The sequence below is a fragment of the Mizuhopecten yessoensis genome, unplaced genomic scaffold (genome assembly GCF_002113885.1).
Source record: "Mizuhopecten yessoensis strain PY_sf001 unplaced genomic scaffold, ASM211388v2 scaffold716341, whole genome shotgun sequence".
Lineage (NCBI taxonomy): Eukaryota > Metazoa > Mollusca > Bivalvia > Pectinida > Pectinidae > Mizuhopecten > Mizuhopecten yessoensis.
The window spans coordinates 315571-333890 of NW_018480068.1; the positions used below are offsets into that span (position 1 = coordinate 315571).

The window sequence follows — 18320 nt, forward strand, 5'->3', positions numbered from 1 at the left end:
GGGGGGGGGGGGGCTAGACCCACACCCACCATTTATACAAAATTGGTTCCTGTTCACCCAAGAATGCTTCAGACCATATATGGACCAAATCCTTTCATTCCTACAGAAGAAGGATTTTAAAGAATAATTTGCTATGTTTCCTCTATTGGGCACCACCCCTCAGGCCCCCAGGGTGGCCAGACCCACCATTTATACAAAATTGAGTCCCCTTGGCCTATGGATGCTCCAGACCAAATATAGTCCAAATCCTTTTATTCCTGAATAAGAAGGATTTTAAAAAGTTTGCTATGTTTCTCCTATTGGGCCCCGCCCCTCAGGCCCCTGTGGGGCCAGACCCACTGTTTACACAAAATTGGTTCCACTTCACCCAAGGATGATTCAGACTAAATATGGAACAAATCCTTTCATTCCTACAGAAGAAGAAGGATTTTAAAGAATTTGCTATATCCCCTATTTGGCCCCGCCCCTCAGCCCCCAGGGGGCCAGACCCATCATTTATACAAAATCGAGTCCCCTTGGCCAAAGGATGCTCCAGACCAAATTTAGTCCAAATCTACTGGGCCGTTCAGGACCTTTGGGCAGGTGAGCTAAAAAATGTCATATTCAAGATATACAGTGTATGAAAAGAGAAGGTAACAATGATGTAAGGTGATGTTATAATTACCTTTATTTTCTCTTGTAACAATAGTAAACAAGAATTGATGAAGCTTAACAAAAAATCTAATATATGTATGCAACAAAAGGGAGAAAATTCCAACGTGAACTCAGAAAGAGATTACAAAGCAACACAATACGGCACACATTGTAATTGTGAACAGACATAAATCATGAGACATAACTCGTGAAACACTAGAACTGGTGTTGCTCCTACACTTTTTTCACCTGAGGATTGGTGTGTCACCCAAATATTAGAACCATTTGTGTGTGTTTTTTCTCAAATACTAGAACTGGTGACACTTCTCAAACTTTTTCTATATCACCTGAATTTTTGTGTTTTGCTCTTCGAACTTTATCAAACCCTGCAGACTAGCAGGTCACTCCAACACTCCAAGGACCTTGCATTACTATACGACACACAACATTCCATGTGACAAGACTATATGTGTACTGTTGAAAATACAAAACATGTTAATTTTTTGCCATATTTATACAATGTATATAAACATTCCTTATAATCATAAGTATATGACCACTGCTTGACCTCCTGGCAAAGCATATTAGTAAATAAATTCCTGAAAGTTTTAAATGAAACATCTGATACATGTTATATATACATTACCATTTTTTTACTTTAGCTATTTAACTTCAAACAATTGCCCTGTCACATTAATCACATAGCAAAGTCTACATACATGAACAAGAAGGACATTTTTGACCTATTATTGCATTTCTAATCTTTTTCCAGTCTTTAACAACATTGGACAATTTAAAGTCTGATTATTTTGAAAAGAAGAGTCAAAGGTAAAAAAAACAGTGAGACAAAACTTCATTATCTTATCAAGGATATATGGGAGGATCAGTGAGTGTCTCAAGTCCTGTCTAAGGTACTTGTCCTATTTCTAGCTGGCTTGATGGTGTCGGGGTTGACCAACAATCTAGTACTAAAATCTGCATGTTGTTTTACAGTTTTGTTCGGTACAGCTACCCTTCTGTTTGATGTACTTGCACACTTACTTTCTATACTGTTTATCAAAGGGCCATGTCATAATTTACAGTCCCCCCTCCCCTCCACCAACTGGTAATTCCATGCTACAACCACGCCACCATATATTGTGTAGCTGACATGGGATAGGTTTGGCCATACATTCGGTCTGCAATCTCAATTCACAATTATCCGAAGTCCACAATGTGGTTATAATTGTATACATAAGTATTGATATAAAATAAATATACAAAATTGAACAGCATTGTAATGACAATTGGACAAAATTTAAGGAGATTACAGTATATATCCTGACATAACCCGAGGGTTCCAACACATAATGTCACTCAAAGTAGCGGGGATCAGCTTATACCAGGACAATGAACAAGTATTTGTTTGCATTTCTACTGAACAACAATATATATGGGTGGGCTTATTACCAGGCATTGGCTAATTGCCAGATAAAAACAGTATCTAGACTTTGGAGTAAATATGCCCTCAATAGATGTGAAAAAAATAGGAGCGATAACAAACAGTTGTAGGAAAATTCTTATTTTTTTTCTTTTATATATAAAATTTGAGCTTTATATGCAAAATATTAGATGAAAAAAATAATTGTAGCAATTAATATTACATGTAGATCATGAATAACATTCAAGATTTATTTGAACATAAATAAAATATTCAAATAATTTGAATATTACAAATAAATTGGAATCAATTAATGTTAAAACTGCTTGGAGCCTTTATATACTCTGCAGAGACCAAAATGGCTTTAGTGTTTGTTTTGGTTTTGCATTCTTACAACAGGGAATATCATATAAAGATAGAAATAATGGGACTCCTCAAAGGAGATGTTTTTTAGTAATTTTTACACAGAAATGCCATAATAATCTGCAGGCCTAGGGCAATATTTCATAAAGAAATGCAGAAGATTTGTTTATGTATTGTACATACTCGGGTCGTGTTACTGTAAACGATAAATACAGCAAAGGGATTATATATGGTAAGATGATTTCTTAGGTACAATGCTTTACTATTTACAGTAGGCTATAAGTATGAACGTCTAATACCTGTATAACTAAGTTCTGTTTTAAATGACTAGAACTGCTTGATTGTAATCTACTGATACTGATTAGATTGAAACAAATTGGATCATTTGAAATCGTGGCAATATACCTAGGGTCGTTTGACAGCACAATAATGTGTTGCCGTTTGACACCATAAAATGGGGGCTAACACATAAATAACCTCGGACTCAATGCAGTGAGGTGGGCTTATTACAGGACAATGCAGTAGCATTTACGGGAATTTCTACTGTCTACTGAACTGCAATAGATATGGGTGGGCTGTGATTTATAAATCATCCACACAGGTGCCTGTGTCTACAATGTAGCTTATCAATCAAAGATAAAGTTACCTGTATCAACTTAATAGATTTATAAATTATAGATCAGGCACCTGTGTTTACTTCGTAGATTTATAAATCTTGGACACATACACCTGTGTATACTTCGTAGATTTATAAATCTTGGACACATACACCTGTGTATACTTCGTAGATTTATAAATCTTGGGACACATACACCTGTGTTTACTTGATGGATTTCGAAATCATTGGAACAGAGATCTGTGTCCACTTAATAGATTTATAAATCATAGATACAGGCGCCTATGTCTATTTATAAATCATAGATACAGGCGCCTATGTCTATTTATAAATCATAGATACAGGCGCCTATGTCTGTTGTAGTTTAAAAATCATATATGTCTGTGTCAACAAAATCAATTTGTAAATCATAGAAACAGGCACCTGTGTCAGATAGATTTATAAATGATGGACACCAATGTCTACCTAGTAAATATACAAAATTATAGATACAAGGACCTGTGTATAGCTATTAGATTTACAAATCATAGATACAAGGACCTGTGTCTACTTGGTAAATTTATAAATCATAGACAATGTGTCCCATGTTCCCATGAGTGACCAAAACTAATGCTCAATTATCAATTTTTCTTCTGAAGTAAATTTAATACATTGCTATGGTCATGTTGGTGTTCTATATTATTGTGTTTCTGTTAACATAACAGAACTTTGACCCCCCCTCCCCCACCAATCTTTATTAACTTCTTGGTGAGAGAAGAATTTATGACCTATTAATTTATGATTGAATACAAATTTAACAGCAGTCTTAACATTCTACACTGTGAATAAACATGTGACAGACAACATTTAGAAAACGGACATCATATTAGAAAAAAATATCTATTGCATCATTTAAAATATTTCCTCAATTAAATTTAGTAAAACTTAGTGTAATACCATCGATTGTTCTGAACAAGCCATTCAGATTTATATGTCTCACCAATGCCCTGTTCTGACCATCAGTGCATATTTCAGTGAAATTAACGTAAACGCAAAAACTTAATGTTGACGCCGCCTTCATCGGAAAAGCAACACATTAGTCTCGCTTCCACTTTGTGGTGGCGAGGCAAAAATGTTGAAATTATAGATTGGTTTAGTGATTTATCTAGAGCGATATGAAATTAATTGTAAATATAAAATAAAAAAGGAGGACATTGAAATATGCTGACAGTAAGTGAGATGGCCAACGAAGGGCATTATATCAAGGTTTTACTTTGTCCTCAAATAAAAGGCATTATATTGAGGTTTTACTTTGTCCTCAAATAAAAGGCATTATATTGAGGTTTTACTTTGTCCTCAAATAGTAACACTTAAGGAAAATCTAAGTAAAAGATTTGGTCAGAATACTAAAGATATGTGTGTAATCTCATATGTCAAAGTTTAACAGATATGTTATGATCTCAATTATAATGTTTGAAATTAAAAAATCCACTTCTCACTTCTCATATTTAACTTCACCTTGAGAATATGTTCATGGTTATCCATTACATGTTTTCCTTTAGTTTATCTGGATTTCAAATGGTCTTTTTTATTAATATCAGTTTGTATGTTTGTTTCTTAACTCATTTAGAAACTTCCTAATCAACACAGGCATTTTGTGGGTGATTTTTCAAGAAAGGGAGTGAAAATCTCACAGAACGACTTCTGTAACTTTTTTTCCAGACATGAATCATTATCTCGACTTATCAAAAAAGACCTAAAAAGACCTGCTCTTTTCCAAACAGTGAACAGGACAGCTATAGATGTTAGCACAAGCCTTTGATCATAGTATGATGAAGTGAGATTCTCTGATGTTCCTAATGGCGACAGTAACATGTGTATCTTTATATGTCTAGCCATGGTGACCAAAGGAAATACAATAACCAGTATGTAACTAGAGCATATATCTGGAAGTTAAAACACATAAGCAAAATTGTCAGGTTTACATACTTTGTCTCTTGATTTACAATACTTGAGACTTTGGTCCTTAATAATAAAACAAAGAAACCCGAAAAGTGGTCCTAAAATAGCCTGAAAGCTAAAAGTGTTTGTAACCCAGTTGCTCAATTTATATTTTACAAGGAATTTAATAAATTTTGGCAAATATGAGAACTTGCAAATCAAGATGGACAAACATTGTAAAAGCCACTTAGCAGATGTTTCAATTGAAACCTTTTATTATGATTAATTAACATTAAATCTGACAACAATCCTTTGTAAAATGTTTTAATATGAAAAATGAATTATTTCAATTTCCTACAGTCTCTTGATGTAAATAAAGAGGTCTCCTTTTGTAAGAAAATTCTAGTACATTTAGGGCACATGCCACGGATGAAAGTATTTGATTTCCAGCTCGGTAACATGACTAGATAACACTGTGGATCCAAGATTTACGAAGTTTGTAATTTACGCCACAAACAAGGATTCATTTGGACTCATTTGACAAGAAATCTATTTCTTAGCCATTATCATGCATAAATTCTATCATGAAAATACATCTTTAAAAATTTTGAGTATTCATATTTGTATTTGCATTTCATCACCACAGAAAATATTTAAGATGCTTTGTAGATCATATTCCGTCTTTGCGTATTGCAGAGTTATCTTCTCTTGGGAGCAGGTATTGATTGTTACGTCACTTGTTTGTGAGAGTAACGTCATCAATTTTTGAGAAAACAACGTAATTTTCTCACACAAACCAATGATGTAACAATCAACACCTGCTCCCAAGAGAAGATAACTCTGCAATATGCAAAGACGGAATACACAGCTATTAAAATCAAGCCCTATAACAATAAACAAGAGGTTTAGTGGGCCTGTACGCGGTGAATACTCCGTGTAAGGTTTGTTTCAGTCTCCAGTAAAAAGTTGACTAACCAACTTGTCACAAGCTGTAGCACAGAGTTTTGTGTGTTAGAAAAAACAAATGATATGTATATTTCTTATTACTCTACATTCTAACATGGCTAATTCTAGTTTGAAAAATAGTTTCAGCCCAAATAAACACTGCTCTGCTTTTTAGCAAAACAATCAAAGAAAATATAGAATGTTCTGCTTCTTTTAAAAGTGTGTTGGAAATTATCATCAAAAATATGAAGCAAAGATATATATATATATATATATATAATTTACATTTCCACTGCACAGAGCCTAGATGTTTCTACTGGGCCCAATGTATGTTATTTCCATATAACATACATTGGGCTATTGTGCATCGCTACGCTTATGACGTCATAACTGTAAAGTTGGAGATTGCATTGCTCCACTGTCAACTGGTGGCTGTCCTCTGTATGGATTTACCCTGACATTAAAACGTGTTAAGACTAATATTATGTCTTGATTTCTGCGTGAACTGTAAGTTGATCAACATAAAATGTAAATATAAATATTGGTTGTCATATTTTTGACATGCATTGGTGTGTAACATACATTGGCTTACCTAAATGTTCTTTTTGTCTCACAAAATATGATCAACGAAAAAAAAAAAAAAATTTAAATAATTTTTATAAAATCTATTTTTTTTCATAAAATATTTGTTTTCATTCTCTTGAAATTTGAAATAAATATACAAGATACTCATTGTTCTATGGTGAAAACCAGTTAAATCTCATCTACCCGTAACGCACTGAGAACAGATATTTTTACAGTGTGAAAACTTTAAAAGTATTCAACCCAATAGTTTCAACACAATGTTAATTGAAGTACATGTACACTCTTTAAAGGGAAATGATTAAAACATATATTCAGTCAGATTTTTTTTTTTTACGAAACTAACATCTCTTTCTCAGATAACTGATGTATTTTTTATATTGTATTAAACCCTGAGGCCAACACATATTCTCAGACTCAAAGTAGGAGGTGGGCTTATTACAGTACACCGAATTAACATTTGGTGTCATTTCTACTGAAACATGGGCTTATTGTTGGTTAAACAAAATAAACAATATTATTAACTCAATGAACTCTACCAACCTTTGAATTGGAAGAGTTCAAATGTGTCTTCAGGGATGAAGGAGTTAAAGAACTTGAACGAATTTCTGAGAACTTGATGCTGACACAATGCCAATTGGATAGCAGCATCACAAACATACATTCATGAAGTTTCAAGGTATAAAAAGAGATAGGATGAAATATATATAAAATGAGTCTATTACAGTACCTGTTAATACCTAGTTAGCAACCGTCAATTAAGACAACCGTAATAACATTGTATGTGTATTCTAGATCTTACCTAGTTAGATAAGACAACCGTAATAACATTGTATGTGTATTCTAGCGCTTACCTAGTTAGATAAGACAAACATAATAACATTGTATGTGTATTCTAGCGCTTACCTAGTTAGATAAGACAAACATAATAACATTGTATGTGGATTCTAGAGCTTACCTAGTTATATAAGACAACCGTAATAACATTGTATGTGTATTCTAGAGCTAGTCAGGCAGCGCTATCTTATATCGTTTCACAACAAAACAAAAACAAAACTTTATCTTTAACTAATCTAAACAATGCTAGATTGGTAATCTCAGATCAAAAGGACCTCAAAATTCATTAAAGCAAATCAGTTATTACCATAATTCATCCACACAAATTAAGATTTAATACTGTAAACAGCTTTGATTTGACCCTGTGTAAAATACCTTCACACATAAACATTGTTGGATTTGTCAGTTTGTGATTATGAGGTCTAGATCTCTTGTGTTACTTGACTAGAAAAAGTAGCTGTCATGCTTTTTGGGGATCTTTGGCCTTCATATGAAAATCATGGAAATAAAACTGTACTGAAAATATATTATTATGCAGTTTACACATTTAATCTGGCTTAGTTCAGACTAAATGAAATGCATTTTTCAATTTGACCATTAAACAAATATTTGTAGGATTCTCTAAATTTCTATAAAAATAACATCGATATCTGCAGAGCTTTCCAGAAAGGACTATGTATGGTTTGGGCCTATTTTGGCCCCCAAATGCATCAAAATTCAAAACCTTTAAATGAACTTTGAAATGACTGTTTCTTTTATTCTAAATTCTTCCCAAACACTGTCATGAAAATATTTATTTGTATTTCTAATTATTGTTGCCATGGTAACAAGTTCAAAATTGCATAAATTAGAAAGAAAACAATTATTCAGTGAATTTCGTCATATTTTGCATAGTTTTTCTCCAAGAAAATGTTTGAACAAACTCAAAATCAAAGGATAGTGTGTAGGCACCTGTAATATGTCTTTAGGAGAAATATAAAGTTTGTTCAAGAGTGTGCTCTATGGAAACTAAAAGAAAAACTTGGCAAAAACCTGGCAAATTTTACTGAATATTCAAATTTCAAATAATTTATGCAAATATTAACTGGTTACCATGGCAGCCATAATTGAAAACCTAAATAAATGTTTACATAATAGTACCAGGGAAGTATTCAAAATTAAAGAAACAGTCATTTCAAAGTTCTATTGAAGATTTTTAATTTTGATGGATTTTGGGGCCAAAAAAGGCCCAAACCATACATAGTCCTTTCCTAAGGGCTGTCGATATTTTTGTTCAACTATATTATGACTTAAAAATACTTCGGTTTTCAATAATATAAATACACTGTATAATTGCTCATTATTCACAGATTTATTACCATGAATTATTTATATATAACATGAGGCCCATGGGTCTTAACAGTCACCTGCATTCTGATATTTTATACAGAGAGTTGATTTTTGTTTTTAAAACATGAACAGAAATATTATTCAAAGTGACAAAAAACAATAAAACCATCTTATTCAATATTAAGCATACAGATTTAAGACTGAAAAGTATTTGAAACTAGCACCTCTGATTCTAAACAAGGAATTTTAGCACACAGACTCCTTTGGGCCCTGCCCTACAGCCCTTCGGGGAAGGGCTGGCTCAAAATGTTCAAAGTATCAAACTGTCAACTCAGGGTTATAATTCCAATCAAGTTTTCAACATGTAGTATCCAAAGTATCATTTGCCATTATAAACCATGATCAATTTTGCCCCCCCCCCCCTTTCCCCAGGGGTAAACGTGAGACCCTAGGGTCATAAAATTCACAATTTTGGTTGACCTTTGGCCATGGAAGGTTTCTGCAAAAGTTCATTGAAATTGGTTCAGGGGTTTTGGAGAAGAAGTCGAAAATGTAAATTGTTTACTGATGCACAGCAGGCGACACATGACGGACGGCGCTGGACAAAAGGTGATCGCAATAGGTCACTTGAGACTTTGTCTCAGGTGACCTAATAAACATGCATAATACCACAAAACACCTGACAACAAACATGCATTGAAGTATATAAATAGTGGATTTCATCAGAAATATCTTAATTATATGTTATTTATTTTGGCTGATGTGTACACAACCAACCAAGAAAGTTTTAAATGAAAACTATACTGACAACATCTTTAAGCATCAATTAAGTCAATAGAGTTTGTATTATGTCAATTAACATTGTATTATGTCAATTAACATTGTATTATGTCAATTAACATTGTATTATGTCAACAAACTTGAGTTATGTTAAAAACTTAATTATGCCAACAAACTTGAGTTATGTCAAAACTTCAGTTTTTTCATCAAACTTTATACATCATTTTCAGAGTCTTTACATGTTAATACTTTTTGTGTTATGTCAACAGACTTTGTGTTATGTCAACAGACTTAAGGATTATGTCACAATTTTGAGAGCATCGTTTGAAATGAGGAATCAAAGCTCTCTTCTGAATTATTCATTGTATTAATATATTGTCGACAATTTTTCCCCGATTTGCTAGCATTGCTTAAAATGAAAACAAACCAGCATTACACAGTAGCTTATTCTGTAGATAAAATGTTCCTTTGCTAGCCTTCCTCCTATAGTTCAACATCAACTGATTATAAAGAGTGACATAACACAAAACCTCAATTGTAAGTCAATTGACTCATTTACCCTTGAGGACACCTTTTAAACTCTTCCAGTTCAATGGTTGGAATAGTTCATCATGAAATTTCAGGGGTGAATCAATCGAAATCTATAAAACAATGGATTTTTGTTCAAATCTTGCTTTTTAATTGTTGACATGAACTGAGCTGAGTTATACTAGACTTACTTAACACTGACATGAACTGAGCTGAGTTGTACTAGACTTACTTAACACTGACATGCACTGAACTGAGTTGTACTAGACTTACTTAACACCGACATGCACGGAGCTGAGTTGTACTAGACTTACTTAACACCGACATGAACTGAGCTGAGTTGTACTAGACTTACTTAACACCGACATGAACTGAGCTGAGTTGTACAGGACTTACTTAACACCGACATGAGCTGAGCTGAGTTGTACTAGACTTACTTAACACCGACATGAACTGAGCTGAGTTGTACTAGACTTACTTAACACTGACATGTTTATATAGTGGTCATAGGAATCAAGACACCAGAACTTCATATCTTAGTTCACACATTATTTGAAAAAAATAAAGATAATTAATTTACATTTTTATATATATATATATATCAGTTTTTGCATAAAAAGACTATTTATAATATACATTCATTATTTACAATTTATTTTCATTTGTTGCGAGAAAGTTTCAAACAAACTGAAGTGACTGGTGAACACAAAAGAATACAATAAAACTTAAAATTATGTACAGTTTAAATAGGACATATTAGTTAACATGCAAAGACAACACAACAGAAAAGTCATGCAATATTGTTTACATTCATCATACATTCCAACATATTAATCCATACAATATAAGCACAGGGGCCTGACACTATTAGTGTATGGTTGTTATGCTATTTCTGTCACCTTTATATTTGTATAATTATTATGTGTCAAGCCCCTAAGATATTCAAAGGGGCCAGAACACTGCTGGAAACTCAATATGAATCCCCTCCCCTTTAGTAAGTGTACAGAAAAAAAAAGTTTATTAAAGCAAGTAAATTGGCAAGCTTTCTAATACCCTGAAGCCCCCCAGGACCCATCACTGATGATTTATAGGGGAGGGTAGATAATGTCAGTTCCCTGTGAGTAAAACCCATTTGTTTAATGGTTGTAAGAATATAGCATTTATTTATAGGGGAGGGTAGATAATGTCAGTTCCCTGTGAGTAAAACCCAGTTTAATGGTATTTCTTAGTAAATGGCATCAATTATTATTAACAATTATCCTGTATCTAACTAATATGTTATCAGTATTGTTAACTCATTCACCCTTGAAATTTCATAATGACCATTCCAACCTTTGAATTGGAAGGGTTCAAATGTGTCTTCAGGGGTGAATGAGTTAAACATCATGTGAACTTGGTGCCTTCAGATCTGGGAGTTACCTCCCCTGGCATCATTTCCCTCCCTTGATCATTTGCCTTCGATTGCAAAATACAGAACTGTGGCATTGTCTAACGCCATCCAATCTGAACTGTCGGGATTCTAGTCAATACAACAACCAAGGGTAGGTCATAATAGGAATACATGTACAAACATTTTGCTACAACAATAATTTAAACAATTTCTTTATAAAAAAGTATTTAACAAAAATTACTATTACATCATAAAAGCGTACTTTGTTCACGAGCTAACATGAAACAAACTTAAGACAACATCACAGATAATTTTTTGCTGTTTTAAGAATGCATAATAGTTTTAATAGCGTTTCATCCCCTAAAGTTTCAACACTTGTACTGTCAAGACAATTTACGTACTACCCTGTAAAACAGGAACATCACATCCTTTATTATGAATTAGCCCTGTAAACCTATTACTGTCTAGACAAGTTAAACACTACCCTGTGTTAAAATAGAAATGTAAAATCTTTTCTTAGTAACTTAAAACTATTAATAAAGGTCAGGCAATATTACTGTGACTGGCCACATCATTCTGTGAAAAGAGTACTATATAAATTGTGAAAGGAAAGTAAGTAGCACCAACACTGCTGGAGCACTAGATATAGAGACAGCTCACAACTGCAAGCAAGTTGCACTTTTCTACAAGTGCACTGTGAAACAGACAGCTTATAAGCATCATCACATAGCTTACTGTGAAATAGGCAGCTCACTAAACCAAGTAATCTTATATACCATTTATATACTGTGAAACAGATAACAGCAAATAATGCCATGGCAATAGGTCACCTTGACCTCACTTTGTAACCTTGACCTCACAATTTGACCTTAACATCACTGCCTTGAACTTGGGGCACTAGTGCAGGTTATCAAAAGATAACCTGAACACACCTGCAGGTGACGAAATGACAGCTGTACTTTTTTTTATCACAGGTATTCCGTGTATGCTTGCAGAATATTTTTTTCCAGCTGGTTGTATTTAGTTAACTTGTCAAACGGCTTGGGATCTAGATCGATTATGCTAACGGAGTAGTGGAACTTTCTACCGTGACCATCGGTTAGACAAGGGGGAACATCAGCAGTCTTGCTCCTACAAATCATAAAGTTCACATTTATGAAAATGCTTAAATGTTTACAGAATATATTCAAGATTAATGAACAATAAATTGAAGTCAGAATATGAAAATGGCAAAAGATTATATCATTTACATTTCAACCACATAAAGAAAAGCTCAGTTCGTATATAGTGGAACAATAGCTCAGTAACCAGACATTGAACAATTGTTCACTAACAGACATGGAACAGTTGTTCACTCACAGACATGGAACAGTTGTTAACTAACAGACATGGAACAGTTTTTCACTAACAGACATGGAACAGTTGTTCACTAACAGACATGGAACAGTTGTTAACTCACAGACATAGAACAGTTTTTCACTAACAGGCATGGAACAGTTGTTAAATCACAGATATGGAACAGTTGTTAACTAACAGACACAGAACAGTTGTTAACTCACAGACATGGAACAGTTGTTCACTCACAGACATGGATCAGTTGTTAACTCTCAGACATGGAACAGTTGTTCACTAACAGACACAGAACAGTTGTTCACTAACAAACATGGAACAGTTGATAACTAACAGACACAGAACAGTTGTTCACTAAAAGACATTGAACAGGTGTTAACTAACAGACATGGAACAGTTGGTGACTAAAAGACACAGAACAGTTGTTAACTAACAGACACAGAGCAGTTGTTAACTAACAGACATGGAACAATTGTTCACTAACAGACACGGAACAGTTGTTCACTAACAGACATGGAACAGTCGTTAACTAACAGACACAGAACAGTTGTTAACAAACAGACACAGAACAGTTGTTAACTAATAGACACAGAACAGTTGTTAACTAACAGACATGTAACAGTTGTTAACTAACAGCCACAGAACAGTTATTCACTAACAGACATGGAAAAGTTGTTAACTAACAGACACGGAACAGTTGTTCAGTAACAGACGTGGAACAGTTGTTAACTAACAGACACAGAACTGTTGTTCACTCACAGACACAGAACAGTTGTTCACTAACAGACCTGGAACAGTTGTTAACTAACAAACATGGAACAGTTATTCACTAACAGACATGGAACAGTTGTTAACGAACAGACATAGAACGGGTGTTCACTAACAGACATGGAACAGTTGTTATCTCACAGACATGGAACAGTTTTTCACTAACAGACATGGAACAGTTGTTCACTCACAGACATGGAACATTTGTTAACTAACAGACACAGAATAGTTTTTCACTAACAGACATAGATTGGGTGTTCACTAACAGACACAGAACAGTTGTTAACTCACAGACACAGAACAGTTGTTAACTAACAGACATGTAACAGTTGTTCACTAACAGACATGGAACAGTTGTTAACTCACAGACATGGAACAGTTGTTCACTAACAGACATTGGACAGTTGTTAACTAACAGACATGGGGCAATTATTAACTAACAGACATGGAACAGTTGTTCACTAACAGACATTGAACAGTTGTTAACTAACAGACATGGAACAGTTGTTCACTAACAGACATAGAATGGTTGTTCACTAACAAACATGGAACAGTTGTTAACTAACAGACACAAAACAGTTGTTAACTAATAGACACAGAACAGTTCCATGTTTGTTAGTTAACAACTGTTTTGTGTCTGTTATTTAACAAATGTTCCATGCCTGTTAGTTAACAACTACTCACAGACATGGAACAGTTGTTAACTAACAGACACAGAACAGTTGTTCACTAACAGACACAGAACAGTTGTTCACTCACAGACATGGAGTAGTTGTTAACTAACAGACATGGAACATTTGTTAACTAACAGACACAGAACAGTTGTTCACTAACAGACATATATTGGGTGTTCACTAACAGACACAGAACAGTTGTTAACTAACAGACATGGAATAACTGTTCACCAAGAGACATAGAACAGTTGTTCACTAACAGACATGGAACAGTTGTTAACTAACAGGCCTGGAACAGTTGTTCACTAACATATATGGAACAGTTGTCCACTAACAGACATGGGACAGTTGTAAACTAACATACATGGAACAGTTGTTCACTAACAGACATGGAACAGTTGTTCACTAACAGACATTGGACAGTTGGTCAGTAACCGGACTTGAAGACTGAAAAGGAACCATCCTCTATGTAAGAAACTTACTGTGAACACGAAGGACATCTCTGCATGGCAACCATGATTGAACAGTCTTGCATGGTTTTAGAAACAATGAACCTCTTGACCTGAAGAAAATTATAGAAACTCTATAACAGTGTCTAATTCCATACTTTATAAAACCATTTAAGTTCAATATATTCTTGCTACCATCAGTATGCATAAAAATGTGGAAACTTTCATTTGAAAGTGGCTAAAAAATCAAGACTATCATTATCTGCCATACACTTGACTTTGGACAAATTTCATTTGATCATACATTGTGATACCTACTGTGGTCTCAGAACATGATATAACTTGAACATCTACCAAAAACAATAAAATCAAACAATAATTAATCACCTACAGGTGCTCCTTAAATACAGTTGTATAAGACATTAATTAAGGATACATGCCACTTTATATACTTTTCAAGGATTCTCCCTAAACCAGTTTTTAATTGACATAATTCACAATTTCAGAATGACAGTGTTATTTATAACATTAACTTATACAGCATGTCACCAATTTACTGGCAAAGTTCAGATTATCATTCATAAGATATTCTTAAGTTTTCTTAGGGGTGTGAACTCTTTTGGACTGGAGATTCATGTCACATGACAGCAGCATACATGTATGTTCTTACTATTGTTTTCTTTTATAAAAAAACAAACATTTTGATGACCCTGTCTTTTTCCCTTGAACCTGGAAAGTTTGAGTAAAGCAAGTTATAATCGCGTTATTTCAAGTTGTTTCCTTTTGTATGTTTGTTTCCTGCTTACCTTGTAAACAGCATATTCTAGGCTGTCTGTGTCCGCTGTATCAAAACCTTGTATACAGGGATCCAACCAAAGCTCCTTGGTGAATGGGCCGTACACTCCAAATTTACACCTGTCACAAGTGAAAAACATGTAAAACTAGGGTTGCAATGATATATCCTGTGATGATAAATCGCAGTATTTTGATTACAGTATGATACACACTATTTTTTGGGAAATCACGATACACCTTTGATAAAAAAAAGTCGGATTTTGTCGTTTCTGAATTCAGTTTACTCATATCTATTCCCACATGGCGAGTGACAGCTCCAACTCGGCATGCACATCGAAGGAAGTGAAATGTGTGAAACTTTAAAGTCATGCCCATTTTGGAGCAAGTCTATTTTCTGTTGTAATATTTCCATTAAAAATGTGCAACATTTCTTTTCTTTTGGCTACTACTGTTACTAAATGTCTTGTGATACGTATTGTATCATGACCACAGTATTGTGATATGTATTGTATCATGACCACAGTATTGTGATATGTATTGTAACATGACCACAGTATTGTGATATGTATTGTACCTAAACCACAGTATTGTGATACATGTTGTATCGAGACCAAAGTATCGTGATACGTATTGTTTAAACTGGGGTAGAGGTGTCACGATTCACCGCGATGCACTTGCACCACGATTATTTATGTTCGATTCGATTCAGGATATATTTTTTCGGATTTTCGATACGTCACGATCTGAATATTAGTGTATGCCGCTTCAGCAAAAACGACTGTGAGACGTTCAATTTCATTGGCTGATCTCTAAACCCTCAGCCAATCAGCTGCGAGAATGCAATTTTCACAAAGCATTCATATCAAAATGGCGAACAGTGGTAAGGAAATGAAAATTAGTGTGGAAACGCTTCGGGTTTCCGTGTATCGACGGCTTATAACATATGTCATTTTTTAAATTATTTTAACATAAGGGTGTATCGAATCGAAATAATCAAATCGTGGTACAAATAACGAGATACGTATCGGATCGTGGGTAAAGTGTATCGTGACAGCTCTATACTGGGGTGTGTGTGTGTGTGATATTTTCACAATTTCACGGGTCAATATCGTTTTTGCGAAAAAATTATCTGCAAAACTAGAACACTGACAGGTCAGTAAGGGCCCCGTCTTGTGGCAATATATCCCCCATTATCATCAAGAATGACTCATTGTTTAGTTCCCACAAACATTGCTTCAAAGTGTCATAATGAAATATTCACCAGCAAAAAATAACTAAATTTTACCTTGACCTTTGACCAAGTCACCTTGACCTTAAGTCAGTTGACTCTTTGTTAAATTCCGACCAACTTTGCTTCATAAAGTCATAACAAAATGTCCATCGGGGAAAAGTTACAAAATTTGACCGTGACCTTTGACACAGTGACCTTGACCTTTGGTCAATTGACTCCATGTTTAATTCTGACCAACATTGCTGCATAATGCCATAATAAAATGTTCATCAGGGAAAAGTTACAAAATTTAACCTTGGGCTTTGAATCTAATGACCTTAACCTTTGACCTCAACTTTTTACCTCGGTGTGTCTCTTTGTTTAATTCCAAACAACTTTGCTTCATAATGTCATAAAATGCACATTAGTGAAAAGCTAGAAAATTTGACCTGGATCCTTGACCTGATGACCTTGACCTTTGGTCAGTTGACTCCTTGTTTAATTCTGAGCATCATTGCTCCAAAGTGTCATACCAAAATGTTCACCCTCGAAAAGCTAGAAAATTTAACCTTGACCTTTGACCAATTGACCTTGACATTTGGTCAGGTTGACTCCTTGTTTAATTCTGATCAACTTTGCTTTATCATGTCATAACAAAATGTTCATCAGTGAAAAGAAGCAAAATTTGACCTTGACATTTGAACCTAGTGACCCTGACCTATGACCTTGACTTTTTACCTCAATGTGTATTTTTGTGAACTGAACATCTTGACCAAGTTTCATGTACATTGGTCAATAAATACCAAAGTTATCAGCCAGGAACAAAATTTGTGGAAGGACAGACAGACAGACAGACAGAGTGATTACTAAAGGGCACCCGTATCTCCGATATGGGGCCCTAATAATGACAACCTTAATAATGAGCCTCGATGAGAAACTTCATAACAGTAAGGTTGTCATGAAATACACATATGGTCGTGACTAGAGTAATGATGTTTGATAATAGGTAATTTGTACAATGTACCATATCTTATAGTTTTGTTGGTGATTTGTCTAACAACAAACACTTACAGGTGTTGTTGCTCAATAGACTGTAATAACGCGTATTCATTGGACTGTTTGATACTCTATATGACCAGTGGTCCACCTTTGTGCTAAGCATTGCGAAATTGAGTTCCTTCAAATGCAATTATAATCTGTGTAAATTTAATTTTCTTTTTCTGGGTCAAAATCGTGAAAATTTAAGCCCATATTAACAACCTGTTATGCAGTGTACATGTATAACAAGCACCAGGTAAGTATGACTATACCTGTGTTGTACCTGTAATGAAGATATCTCACCTGTCCTCAGGGTGGGCTTTAAGGTGGTCCTTGACTCGTTGGTAGAGAGGGAATACCCCATCAATGTCAACCGCGTCGTCCAACTGCTGAGTACAGAGAATTCTTCCTAGTACAGACTCCGGGGCGGACAACATCACAGACGCTGGGGGAAACAGGAGTGGCAATAATGGAGCAGAATGGTACGGAGAAAATGATGTTATGTAAACTACTCCATGTCCGTAAATTTTCTTGAAAATTACACGACAGACTTCAAATTCTAATGCATGTTTTTACAATTCTACAGAAATTAGAGACAAATTTCAAAATCTTAATGTATGTCTCGACAATTTTAGAGAATTCTGAGATAAATTTCAGACACTACTAAAACTATAAATTTCTGTTACAACTTAA

General features: G+C 34.5%; 1 protein-coding gene across 2 annotated transcripts in view; it reads right to left on the reverse strand.

The window, feature by feature from the left end:
- Positions 1-10592: 10592 nt before the first annotated feature.
- LOC110443333 (inositol-pentakisphosphate 2-kinase-like) overlaps positions 10593-18320 on the reverse strand; it is a 30553-nt gene continuing 22825 nt past the window's right edge. For both annotated transcript variants that reach the window (XM_021487502.1, XM_021487503.1), the window contains 4 exons: positions 17931-18072; positions 15391-15499; positions 14618-14697; positions 10593-12474 (listed from right to left, as the gene is read on the reverse strand). In XM_021487502.1, the coding sequence (XP_021343177.1) occupies positions 12312-12474; positions 14618-14697; positions 15391-15499; positions 17931-18072 (494 nt within the window). In that variant the 3' untranslated portion in view covers positions 10593-12311. The remainder of the gene's footprint in view (positions 12475-14617; positions 14698-15390; positions 15500-17930; positions 18073-18320) is intronic.